The 14,701-nt window shown below is 29.2% G+C and overlaps 1 protein-coding gene across 1 annotated transcript; it reads right to left on the bottom strand.

Annotated features, from left to right (window-relative positions):
* Positions 1 to 204: 204 nt before the first annotated feature.
* On the bottom strand, positions 205 to 870 carry LOC122853208. Its single transcript, XM_044153569.1, has one exon. It carries the CDS (start codon positions 868 to 870, stop codon positions 205 to 207), a length of 666 nt encoding a protein of 221 aa, XP_044009504.1.
* Positions 871 to 14,701: the final 13,831 nt, after the last annotated feature.

Raw genomic sequence — 14,701 nt, 5'->3', positions numbered from 1 at the left:
CAGAATCAATTAGGAAACGAATTTGTGTTCTTCTGTCCATGACATGAAGACGAGTTTCTTTAATATTGCTGATGCTGTTTATATTTATGCTGTCGTTGCTGCAGTTGTTGTTGTTATTGTTGCTGATTTGGTTGCTGTCGTCATTTGTTTTTAATGACGACAGCTCCATTAGTTTTCCGATTTCATAGATTGCCATGCAGAATTTTAAGAACATGTTTCTAAGCATTTTCTTGCATTGTAACCAAATCTTCTGTGATAAAAGCACAGATTATTGCTTGGACTGTTTGAGCATCCACGTGATTTGGATCTTGACCTGGATCTAGATCTGTACTCTCTTCGTAATTTGTCAACTTTATTAGAGAGAGTCTTGATTAGTTTAAAGACCTCTGATATTGGTGATTCATGATTGGCAATAGCTTGAACAGATGCTTGTTCTTGAGAACTGGCAATGGCACATGAAGAAGTATTAGACATCTCGTATATTTTGTCTGCCATCTCAGCTACTTTGTCCAGATCTTCATGCTCACACATGGCTAACAACACACGCATTTGCTCTGGGAGTTTTTCTAAAAATATTGTTCTTAGTACAGTTGCATTGCACTCACCAGATGCTAAATTTTTTATGTGTGCAAGTATTTCAGTTGGCTTTTTACCAACAGATTCATCGCCTCGAAACATGCGTCTGAGTCGTGCTTCTGTTGTTTGAGCAAAGCTTTGTAAAATGCGATCTTTGAGTATGTTGAATTTGTCCATTGTTGGTGGATTGTTAGCTAAATCACCAACTAACATCAATACATCACTCTCAAGATTCACTAAGACTTGTGAAAATTTATCTTCGTCGTTTGTAATGCCACCAAGACGTAGTGCCATTTCAACTTGTGTCAACCAAAGTTGGGGTTGCAGTTTATCAAACTTGGGAAGAACTATACGTTGTGATTAGGTGTCCAACCCTGTTGCTCGTTGATCAAACGTAGTCGTGCTATTTCTTCTTGAAGTTGAGTAAAACGTTCATCATCATTCAGCTTTTCTTTTTCTAAAATTTGTTTTATTGTAGTACTGATCTGATTATATTGCTCATCAATTAATGTTCTTTGTTCATCATCTTCCAAGGTGGCTTTATCGAGATCATCTTGATCATTTTCAAGGCGTTGAGCATCAATCGAGTCTTGTATAGAGTTAAATTGTTTATACAATTGATCGAGAGATATCAATTTTGCCTCAGCCTGGGTACGTGAACGCCCTTCTTCTTGGAAAAACTTAAACATTAATGTAAATTGCCGTTTAACAATACCTCGTTGTTGGATCAATTTTTTTAAATCAGACATTTAATTAATTTTTTATTCACTTTCACTTTAATTGTCTTATTGTTTTGCAGTGGAATCGTATTTTTTTTAATTTTTTATTCAATGCGCACTTGTTTTTTTACATATGTAAATTGCGTCGTAGCACGTTGTGACTCATTCCTTTGTGTCGAAATGTAAACACTGGTACACTGGTAAACACAAGGGTGCGGAAATGTATTCTATTATTTTTTATTAAATTGCAGAAAAAATATTTTTGCAGGGGTCACCAATTATAGTTTATAGGTAAATAATCAACTCTAGACTATATATTATTTTAGGAATAATAATGAGGTAGTTCCTTTATTATCAGAATATCAAAAGTAATAGAATAAAGAGATTCGAATTACATAAAACGTTAGGCTACAAGTGTCTAGTTTACAACTAAAATATATCTCTTGCGACAAGAGTCTCTTTGCGCGGACGCCTTAATGTTCCTAGATGAGAATTTCCTAGATCAGTCGTCGCCATCTTTGGAACTGGTAAAATTGCAGTTTGGGCAGTTGGCACCGCCACAGGAATACACCCTCAATATATATTATAAAATAAAATAAAAAAAAGTTGGTGCGCCTACCGCAGGATATTACAAACTCTTTAGTTAGTACAATATTAATTATTAACAAATTTATAATAAAAAAAGCCTATCAAGCTGACCAAGACGAAATATATTTAATAACAGTAACTCATGATATTGTTAAACAATTTTTTCATTTTAATAATTCAAATTTTTATCTGATAATATCTGTGTTATTTTGCAGAAATCTTTTAACTAGTCTTAACACTACTGCTGATATAAATAATACAATCTGTGAGTATAAATAAATAATATAATGTTTTTTTTTAGAGCGTATATAAGTATACATATTTATATTAATTTTCACTGAACATGCCATGAGTTCTCTGAGTATAGACGTAATTTTATTTACAAAATAATTTTGAAAATAGATAATATTTTTTTTTTGATAAATGATTACAACAATTCCAAGTATTGTTAGTATCAATTATATTTATATAAATATGAGTTTTACTAAATAGCTTCATTAAAATTATTAAACAAATTTATTCAAGTGAACAAGAAATAAAAAAATAAATAACTTAAACGAATTCATTGAAGTTAACATAAGTTAATATTCAGTAGATTGACATATGTGTTATATATTCCATTCCAATCATGCATTATTTTTTGTTTTTTTGAAAATATTCTGAATGACTTTTCTTTTTTTAGAAGATCCAGAGATGCCTAGTGACCATAATAATTCAGAGTCATTCAATGGTACTAATGAGAGTTTGGAGTCAAATGAATCAAGAGCTGCATCTATAAATAATTCATTACCTGATGAAGACTAAGAACCAGAGCCACCACTGTACCCTGGTGCACGAATAACATCGTCTGGGAGTATGTTGGCGATCCTTGCTTTTTATTTACGCCATAATATATCAGGAGTTGCTTTAGTGGATTCATTAGAGCTTATTGAAATGCATTGTTCAACTCCCAATCTTTGTAAATCTACTTTATATTTATTTAAAAAACACTTTGAAGATATCGATACACCTCTAATTAGACATTTTTATTGTTCTAATTGTTTTCGGCAATTACAAAATTCAAAAACATCTTGCGAAAAGTGTCCAATAAATGAAAAAAAACAAGCTATTTTATACAAATTTCCGTCATTGATCAACTTTAAAAATTATATAATCGAGAAGATTTTGTCCTTGGATTAGATTCACGATTTAATAGAACGAAAAAGAATGTACAAAATATGTATTTACAATGTATTTACAAAGAATTGCGTCAACCGGGAAATAAATTATCAAATAACAATAATATTTCATTTGCATGGAATGCCGATGGTGTTTCACTGTTTAAGTCATCCAACTATCAGATATGGCTTTTTTATCTTGCAGTCAATGAGTTACCATATAATTTACGGACCAAAAAAGAAAATATAATTCTAGCTGGTTTATGGTTTGGCTTAAAAAAACCGTGTGCTGCTGTTTTTTTAGATTCAATTTCAGCTGAATTAGTTTTATTGAGGACTGGTGTTGAATTTGGAGTACCATATATAGGAAGAAATTTAAGAGTGCAAGGTCATGTAATTCTTGGTACTTGTGATATGCCTGCGAAAGCTACTTTTCTTAATATGAAACAATATAACTCGAATTACGGCTGTCATAAATGTAAAATATATGTAGCACGTAATAACAACATACCCATGTACAGATATGAAGAACATTTGGAAATGCGTACACAAGCGGAAACAGATGAAATCGCAAAAACAGCCATACGTTGCCAAAAGGAAAGTGTATTTGGCAGGGTTGCCAGACAGTCTAAGAGAAAAGTCTGGAGGAGGCTGAGCAAAAGTCTGGATTTATCTGGATGGCTTAGAAAAAATTAAAAACCCTAGAATTTTATTAAATTTTTTATTGTGTAAAACACGGAATATCCCTATTAGTGCAAAATTTTCTCCTATTAATTTTTTAAAGATATTTATTAATATGTAAAAAAAAATATATTCATTTTTTTTTTAACATTAATATTAATATTGCTACTTGATATTGAATATAGGTATTTCTCCCCCTTTTTTTTCATAGTTGACGCGAGGCACTACCGTGCCTCTTGATATAGTCCACATGGTAAAGTAGATAAGGTTAATAAAGAAGAATCATACATATTATAGCTATCCTGGATTAGAAATTTGAATGAATATATTATATATTATAAAATTTCAATTCAAAATTATCCTTTGAAATTTTTAGATACCATATGAATAATAAAACATGGTTTTCGACAAAAAATTTCTGGTCATTTAATATCCCGCCACAAACATGGAAACCATAATAATGATTGTGATTGGTCCAAATTAATTTGTAGGTAATTTTTAGTTGTTATATTTTATCGGTATCTGTGAAAGTTTAGCGAAAGATTAAAATATAAATGAATGAAATGAAAAATCTAAAAAATCTGGAAAAAAATGCTACAGAATCTGGATTCTGGACAGCCACTAAAATGTCTGGAAGAATCCAGACAATTCTGGACGTCTGGCAACTCTGGTATTTGGTGTTATAGGACCAAGTGTAATAGCAAGATTTTGTCCTAACTATATCCAGTCGACGGCTGTTGGTGTTCTCCATTGCGTTTATTTAGGGTTAATCAAGGAATTATTAAATTTGTGGTTCGCGAGGTTTTATAAACACGAAAGATGGTCGTTTTTTCATCTTGTACACATTGTTGACTAATTGCTATGTGCCATGACATTCCCAGCATTCGTTTCGAGACTCCTTCGGTCAATCAACGAACATTTGCAATATTGGAAAGGCCATGAATTTAAAAATTGGCTATTTTATTATTCATTACCAATATTAAATTCAATAATGATAGACAAAATTGAATATTTTCAACACTACAAATTATTGGTTAATGGTTTATCCATAGTGCATCAATGTAGCATATCTGAACAATCAGTTAATGTAGCATCAGAAAAATTCCGTCAGTTTAGTGAGCAATTTGAAAATTTATATGATGAGAGACACATGTCAGGCAATTTACATCAGTTCCTCCATGTAGCCGAAAACGTTCGAGATTATGGACCAGTTTTTTTAACATCTTGTGACGTATTTGAAAGCCTAAATGGTGATCTGGCGAACTTGGTGACTGGGACAAGATTTGCTGGATTACAAGTATCCACTGGCTTATCATACATAATTGGAGTTAACAATCTCGTTGACGAAATAGATGTCAATAGTGTTACCCACGACTATTGTCATCGTCTTACAAATGTCAAAAAAAAAATATAAATCACATCAAATAGACCATGAAATTCATATCATTGGTGGAATAAAAGCAAACGATAATATTCCTGAAAATGTTTTGAATGCATTAAATTTATTAAACAATCGTGGCAACAATATCAAAATTTTTTCTCGATTACTAAAATCAAGTCAGCTGTATACGTCTGAAATGTACATAGGAAATGTAAAAACTAATTGTTTTTATGTAAAATTTGAGTATAAAAACCAGGAAGAATTTGGGTTGATAAATTGCTTTTATAAAAATTTCGAATTGTAATTGTCGTGCGTTTTGTAATGATCATTGCAATGCTCACTACTACGCTGTGATTAAAAAATGTAATTTTTCAGCTGTTTTTCGTATTCCTGAAGTTAATTTGAGTCGCATTTATGCCTGCACAATATCAAACGACGTGATAGCAATTGATGTAAAGAATATAATAAGTGTATGTTTTTATATGAAAGTTTAATATAATAATAACAATTTGATGTACCTTGCCAAACCAATAAATGTAATTAAAATAGAATAATAAAAAAAATTAAAAAGATAGATAATAATGATAGAAACATTGAGAACAGATATCAGTATGTATAACTTTTTTCATTTAATTTAACAATAAATTAATGATTATAATTGAAAAAACTTGCAATAATTCGATTTTTTCAAATACAAAAACATAGATTTTAACTTTTATAGATTATTTTTACAACTATTTGACGGAGTAATTTTTTTTTAATAGAAAATAATGCTGTGAAAATAATCTAGACTGCGTATTAATTAATTTTGCAACATTATTTCCATAGAAACATTTGCCATAATTAATTAAATAGCTATTGGAAAATTTCTATTAAAATAAATTACTCTGGCGAATAGCTGTAAAAATAATCTAGACTGCGTTATAATTTATTTTGCAATATTATTTTCTTAGAAAAATTTGCCAAAAGCTATTTATTTAATTAAAGGCAAATGTTTCTCAGGAAATAATGTTGCTGAATAAATTAATACGCAGTTTAGATTATTTTTACAGCAATATTTTCTATTAAAAAAAGTTACTCTGGCAAATAGCTGTAAAAATAATTTAGACTGCGTTATAATTTATTCAGCAACATTATTTCCTTAAAAACATCTGCCATAATTAATTAAATAACTATTGGCAAATTTTTCTAAAATAATAATATTGATAAATAAATTATAACGCAGTCTAGATTTACAATATTACCAGTAGTACAATTAAATTAATGTTGTAAAAATAATCTAGACTGCGTATTAATTTATCTAGCAACATTACACTGCAAAAACTGCTTCTTTGGATTCTAGGCACTGCTCCATTGGATTCATGGAGCACATTTTATTGAGCGCTGCTCAATGATATCCAAGGAGCACCGATATCGGTCTAGTTGCTCTGTTAATTCAAAGGTACTGTTCAACTGTACTCGTTGAGCAGCTTGAGCGGTCACTCGAATTAAGAAAGAGACACGCATACCCATAACATAACCTCTCTATATCAGTAACTATCAAACAATTAACATATATATGAATGCATATATGTTAAATATTCGATAAATTTAATAACTAAAGATATATAGGATATTTATAATAATTTATAAAGGAATACTTATGATATAAATATCATGACATGACAGTTATAAAAGTACAAATCGAGAGAGAGAATATATATAATGAAGTTGTGTTTGCGCATGCTTCCGAAACGCCGAAATCTGCTCAACAAATATATAGGTACAAGACTAAGAAATCAAAGGAACAACTTTAGCGGAGGAGTGCTCCATTAATCCAATGGAACAGTGCCTAGAATCCAAAGGCGCAGTTTTTGCAGTGTATTTTCTGTAACGTGACATGTTACCTTCTCACTCAATTCTCAGACTTTACCTACAGGCTCGGATCAACTTAATTTTCAGACAAAGGGGGGACAGTAAATTTTATTCTACGACACTAAAACAAACCAAAAACGTCACTAAAACTATCGGGATTTTATTCTACGTCGCTAAAATCACCAAAAACGACAAATAAAATATGCCAGTTGCTTTATTCTACGCCGCTAAAACAACAAAACGACCTTAAAACTAACCAAATAACCAAATAACACACAATAATCCAAATAATCCAAATAAAACGCACAATTCCAATAATCCAAATAACGCATAAGAAACCAGAGATGTTGATCCGACCTGAAATAGTAAATCTTAAAATTAAGTTGAGGGGTTTGCCTGTGTCGCACCGCTATGTTGGTTCGTGGAGAGAGGGACGGTAAAGAATTGCCATTACGTCACTATGATGAAACAATGGAAAATAAATCACAACAAAACAATAATTAATGTACTCAAAATTTAACCAAGTTTATTTTATAATTAAATACGCAAACCTATCTTATATCCAAATACAACACAATAAAGATTGACCGTACGCCACACAAAAGGAGACAAAAAAGAACCACACATTACCAAACACCAAGGTAAAGTGAATCTTGGATGGATGACTCCTGCTCTAGACCTTGGTGGCAGGGATGGCTCCACTTCCAAGGCTATTGAATGGATGAATCCAATTCCAAGGCGAGGGGTTGTCCGAGGTTCTGGGATGGCTCACCAGAGAACCTGGACTCACTGCGGCTGTAGGCAAGGGAATGTGTGTTGTAGCTGTGCCACAGCTTAAATAGCTGTGATTCTACCCTCAATTTTATTCCCACTACGACTGATATGGACCAATCTCACTTGTTACTCAAATTGACCAGTCAAAATCATAGTAGGGCACACGTGTGATGGTGAAGTGGTTTGTGAGGGATATTATATGAAGTGTACAAACCGGTTTTTCCCTCTTTACTCACAAAAAATAAAATAATAAAAGCGTCACTGGTCAACTGCCAAATAATAATATTAACAAATAAAGAAAAATAACCCTGAAAAAAAAATATAATTTTAATTTAAGGCGTGACGAGCGAAACCCCGTCACATTTCTAAAATTTGTTATAATTAATCAAATAGCTATTGGCAAATTTTTCTAAAATATTATTGCAAAATAAATCATAACGCAGTCTAGATTATTTTTTAGCTATATGTCACAGAGTATTTTTTAAAAAAAAATAATGCTGTAAATAATAATCTAGACTGCGTATTACTTTATCTAGCAACATTATTTTGCGAAAAATTTGCCAGCTAACATTAATAATGGTAAATGTTTCTATGGACAAATGTTTCAAATAATATAATACTAAGTCTAGATTGATTTTTACAGCACTATCTTCTATTAAAAAATTACTCTGGCAGATAGCTGTAAAATTAATCAAGATTTATAATTCTTATTTTGCAATATTATTGTCTTAGAAAATTTGCCATATTTAATTAAATAACTATTGTCAGGTTATCGAACTACCTTCAAAATTCAAGGACAAATTTATCATAGAATAGGGTCCCTTGTTCCTTATGATGGCGATAAATCTGCTTTTTTACAAATATAATTTATTGGTGATGATCAGATAGAGTCAGAACGTAGGTGCTCAATTGTCCCAAATGTACAACAAGAAATTATCGATTCTTTACAAAACTATTTGCATGAACATAATTTATTGATCAAATTATTTGAAATCTTGTGAAATTTAATATAATGTTAATTTGACATGATTTATTATGTGCTGCCGCGCATGTTACAATGTACAACAAAGTCATATCAGAGCTGGTCCTAAACTAATTGTAAAATTAATGATATGAAATTTAAGGCACTGATAGATACTTGCAGTCAAATAACAGCCATAGCTGACCACGATCAAATAAGATTAAAAATTAGATAAACTACCAGTATCAAACACAAAAATTTCCATGGCTATAAAAGGCAAAACAATACCTGTTAAAAAACAAACACATGTCCAAATGACCATTGATAAGTCTGAAATTGAATATCCATTATTAATTATAGATAAATTTAATCAAGATATTTTGTTGGGTAGTGACTGGTGTCATCAAAATAATGTCATAATTAATTATCAAAAACGTAAAATCATAATTAATAACCAGTTAATTGGGGATCAATGGGTATCGTTTGATAATGGAGCCAAAATTAATATTCAAAATAAAGAAAATAAAATTATGAAGTCAAATCATAAAAATGTAAATATGTCAAGTAATGATAATCCAATAAAAACAATGAACATTAACACAACAATTGATGATAAATCATATCAATTATCTGATAATCAAAATCATAAATTAAAAAAAATAGCAGATGAAGTTCATCAAGTGTTTTCTGACAAACCAATATGTACCACATCGTACCAACATCATTTACACATAAAAGGGGATGGAAGTCAGGATGAAAAAATAGATCCCAGTATACTCGCGTTAAAACATGAAAAAAATGATGAGGCAAAATCAATGTTAACTGAGATTGAAATTTTATGTCACATGAAAAAAGATTTAAATGTAGGCATTGTAATAGATTATTTAAAATATTGGGATAACCTACATGTCAAAGTTAATGACAATGAGTTAAAACAAATGTTTAGTTTAAAACTAGGTGTACAAAATAATGATATATCCTTGATTGAAGATGTTAAAGTCAAGTTTTGCTTCGTTAGTCCATTCCAATCAGACCCAACTGGACGTGTCATGAAAAAGCTAGGTAGGATATTTGGGGTATTATGTAATAAAATACATTTTTCATGGACAAGAAATACTTCACAAATGGGAAATTGTTTAACTTCTAGTGTTCCGGTTAGCACAGGTAAAATCAGTCATGAAGCACAATTTGGTAAACCGGGTGTTGATGGTATTAATGATATTGTTAATAATCCAAATAATGGTGAAAGTGACCTCGAACGAATGACTAGAAAAGTAAAATTTAAACTCAAGCGTAATATTGGAGAAAGACAAAGGCAATAAAAAGGTAATCATCCATATGAATTTGTTGAGGGTGATTTAGTGTTGTCAGGTGTACCGCATTTGTCCAGTCAGTCTGATCAGGACAAATACGAATTTTTTCATTGGTTTGAAGGATCATATGTCTCTCGCATGATACATGTTGATAATGCATTTACACTCGTTGAAAGAAAGATGATAAAATACTCAAAAATGTATTTAATAAATTAAATTTAAAGAAATACTATGATTGAGTTGATGCTGTTGGTGATGTTGATGGACTAACTAATTTTTTTGTAAAAGGTATTAAACAAAATGTTGTTACAGGAGTCTGTTTGTGTTGTATACGCTCCCAGTATCGTGTGGTGATGTTCGGCCAGGATATTATGTGAATATGTAATTATATTACATTTAACAATAATGATAATATTGTAAAAATTAATTGTAATAACACTATTGTGAAAATTAATTGTAATAACACTATTGCAAAAATTAATTGTAAAACCGTTATTGAAAAATGGAACACCATACTGTCATCATCCGAAGACCAACACGTCAAAGAAGTCAGCCGTTCATATTGGATAAAAAAGAGAAAATAATCAGTTAATAGAGAGAAAGAAAATGAGAAGTGATGGTTGTCATGAGATAAAAATTGTTGATGGTCTTAATTTGTTGATGGATCAGTTGGTTTGTGGTGTCATGCCTGACGTTTGTCTCCACAAAAGAAGGGTTTTGTAACGAGTTAAAATTGAAATCTTGTCAAATTTAATATAATGTAAATTTGACATGATTTATTATGTGCTGCGCATGGTGCTAATGCATGCACCATCAAAGTCAAAAGAATAATTGACTGAATAAGTCAAGACTATCATTTCCTTCGACAAGAGAAAATGAAAAAGAAAAGAATAGCAGAGGCTTTCTGGCAGCCGCCTCAGGTGCACGTGTGTGATCACAATTGATATTGAGACACACACACAATTCAACAATTTCACTTGTATTTTTATTGAATCAAATTATCGATTCAATAAATAATAAAATAACATTATACATAATCATAATTATCATCAATATATTGACCTCAATAAATTTAATAAAATCAAATAAACACATCCAACATATACATCAAGATATCTCTTCAACAACTAATTATTCCATCTACACTGGTTCAACACGAGGAGCCATCTTCATCATCATCATCAACGACTACATCCAAATTGTCGGTATTTTTTGTAATGATAATTATTTAAGTTTATATTCAACATTTTCTTTGCTAAATAATTTAATTTATAGATTAAGTTTATTATTAAATTAAATCAAGAATAAAATTCTTGATCATACTTGATGACCACATGGTCCTTATTAAATAATAATTTTGTACGTACAAAATTTAGGTTAAGTTTCCAAATTAATCATTTAGAATTAAATAATAATAAAAATAAAATCTCAAACATCAAATTATTGATCTCGTAAATTTGTTTAATATTTGAAATAAATAATAATAAAATACATTGTAATTGAACATAACCCAATATTCACGTGTTCATTGATAATTTTTCATTTTGTATGTTTAAACTCAATTTCAATCATTAATAAATATATAAAATATAATTTAAATAAATAAAAATTAAAACCGAATGTTTCAAAGTACTTTTTAGTTTAAAAAATAATTTTTGGTCTAAACTAAAAAGTGCCTTCTTTAATGAGTATAATGTATTACGTATGAAAAGCACAGTGATATTCAAAATTTCAAGATCGATATTATTAGGAATTTAGGATTCAACTACATATGATATTTCATATGTCAATATTTATGGATTTTAAATTATTCAAGTTCATTGAACATATACTAAATGTGAGATAGTGTTTGTAAAATATAGTTTGCGAACTGAACTATCGAGGTGCTGGAATGTATTAACAGCGTATAAAAGTGAAAACGTAATAATATAAATATAAATAACAAAAAAAAATATTAATAAAACAAATGCAAATCTATTTTATCGACACCTTCAGAGGATATTATCATAACCCAGACAACATGTTTTTTTATTCGGTTTTTATAGAAAAATTTCTCACGATTACGGTAAAAATACGGAAAAAATTCCTATACATGCGCAAAGTGGTTAAAAATGGAGTTAAAGTATGGAAAAAGCGGCTATGACTTATATGTATTTTTTACTCAGCCGCTTGATCTTTTACTTTGTCTTAATCATAGCCAAACACAATATCTTCACAATTTTACCGACTTTATTTTTCCCTCAGCTACATCTTCTCTTCAGCTAGATTTTTTCTTTAGCTAGATTTTTTACTTTGCTACATTTTTTACTTAGCCGCTTAATCTTTTACTTAGTCTCAATTATAGCTAAAGACACGATATCTGCATAATTTTACCAGCTCAATTTTTCCCTCAGCTACATCTTTTCATTGACTAAATTTTCCATTAGCTATATTTTTTACTTAGTCTCAATTATAGCCAAACAAACAATACCTACATATTTTTACCAGCCAAAATATTTTACTTAGCTACATATTTTTTTTAGCTCTATTATATTATCAATTGAGTGCCTGGGTGCAATAAAGGCACGAGCGCTCGGAGCTCAACATTTGCGGCGTTGCAAAATACAATATTTTGTAAAAATAAAAATGCTCAAAAAAAAAAAAAAAAAAATACATACTTATGAAGAATGCTAATATGCATCTTTTTTCTAAGTAAATTTTTTTTTTTTTCAAATATTTAAACAAATAAAAAATAAAAACACAAAAAAATTTTTATAAAAAATTTCATGTTTTCACAACTATACCTCGTCATAACTTTTTAAATTACCAACCGATTTTCTTGAAATTTAATACAGACCTAGGTTAGTTATTAATGAAATTAATGATATATGAAAAAAAAAAAAAAAGTCAATTGTTATTTAGGAATAATTAATTTACGGATAGCGCGCGTGAATGAAGTTCTTTTAACTTTGCTGATAAAAGTTATCGAGCAAATTTGAAAATTTAACAAACTTCAAGTGACAATTTTTTTTATTAATATATAAATAAGTTATTTCCAAAATTTTAAATTTTTTTATAAATAAATAACGAAGTTATTAAATTATTAGTAAAACGCGCGCCGCGCGCTGAGTAAAAAACAAATAAAATATTATTTCATGAGTATTATTTCATTTATACATTTTACTAAAGTCATTCTTTTTTTTTTATCACACAAATATTTAATAACAATTGTCATACATATAAACAAATAACAATTATTTTTAACAACAACAAATAACTTTAAGTTAGAGTACTACTAACTTTAAGAGTAAAATTAATTATTCATATGAAAGTCTAATGTTGAGTCTTTTCTTGAGATAGTCGCGTTTTTTATTATATCATTTTTTTGATATGCTTTTCACTGAGGTAATTATTTTTTTTTTACTATCCAACAAATTTTTAATGTTATTTTTCAATTCTTTGACCGAAAAAAAAGTAAATATCGTGGAATATTTATATTTTTGTTATTTAAGCATTGCTTTCTTTTGTTTTTTTTTTTTGGTCGTTTTTGATGTATATTTTTCATTTGTCTTCGATATTTCAACAGAGTCACTTGTAGATCATAAACGCAATATAAATTCAATATTTTTCGTTTTTTTAGTACATTGCGTTTAAATTTTTAACTTATTAGTTTTTTTATTGTTTATTATCAAACGTGAATTAAAAAATGTCTGACATCAAGATAAATAATCCAAGTAGAAAGAGACTTAGAAATGAAGATAACTGGGCAAGAAATGTTAAAAGAAAAAATAAAAATGAGGTATTGTGGGAGTGTATTTATTTAATTATTTATTTACAAATATCAGTTCAACATTATTGTTGGTATATTTTATTTTTATTGACGAGTAATTTTTGTTATAGGGAGTTGAATATGTAAATGCATCAAAGACTGTCATATCTGCCAAAGAATTTATTTTTGTTTTATCTTGTTGTCCTAAAAAGTGTCATGAAAAAATTAATGAAAAGTATCAAAAATTATTTTTTAATAATTTTTGGAAAACTGCAGGTGATTATAAATCACAAAGTGTAATGTTAAGTGGTCTTATGACCTTGAAGAATAATTTAATTGACACAATAATTGATAAATCTCATGAAAAAAAAATTGTTTCTTGGAATTACTTTTTTCATTGTATTTTTCTTCGGACTGAGGTATGTCAGGGTTTTTTATGTAAATTATTACAAATAGATAAAAAAAGATTTATTACTCTCCATAAAAAATTATTAGAAAATGACTTATTAGAAGATAAACGGGGTACACATTCTCAGCATCCTTTAAAATTAAGTAATGAGCTTCAAGAATTAATTAAAAACCATTGTCTGTCCATGCCACACTCTGAATCTCATTACAACTTAAAAAGATGTCAATTATTAACATTTGAGCAATGTGATTTAACTTTGGCAAATTTATATAAAAAATTTTTGGTTTATTACACATTAAAAACTGGAGACAAAAAACCTCCTCTCGCGTCATCAACTTATTATAGATATTTCAACCATTATTTGAATTTTACATTTATTAAGCCACATACTGATGTATGCAACTTATGTTTTGAGAAAAAAAATAGCACAGAGAGTAATACTGAATTAGATAAACATGAAAATGATATTAAACTTCATAGACAATTAAAAAATGAAATGATAAATGAAAAAAACGTTTTGGTACTTGAATTTGATTTCGG

Source organism: Aphidius gifuensis, linkage group LG1 (assembly GCF_014905175.1).
Source record: "Aphidius gifuensis isolate YNYX2018 linkage group LG1, ASM1490517v1, whole genome shotgun sequence".
NCBI classification, from domain to species: domain Eukaryota; kingdom Metazoa; phylum Arthropoda; class Insecta; order Hymenoptera; family Braconidae; genus Aphidius; species Aphidius gifuensis.
This window is presented reverse-complemented; position numbering and strand designations above follow the sequence as displayed.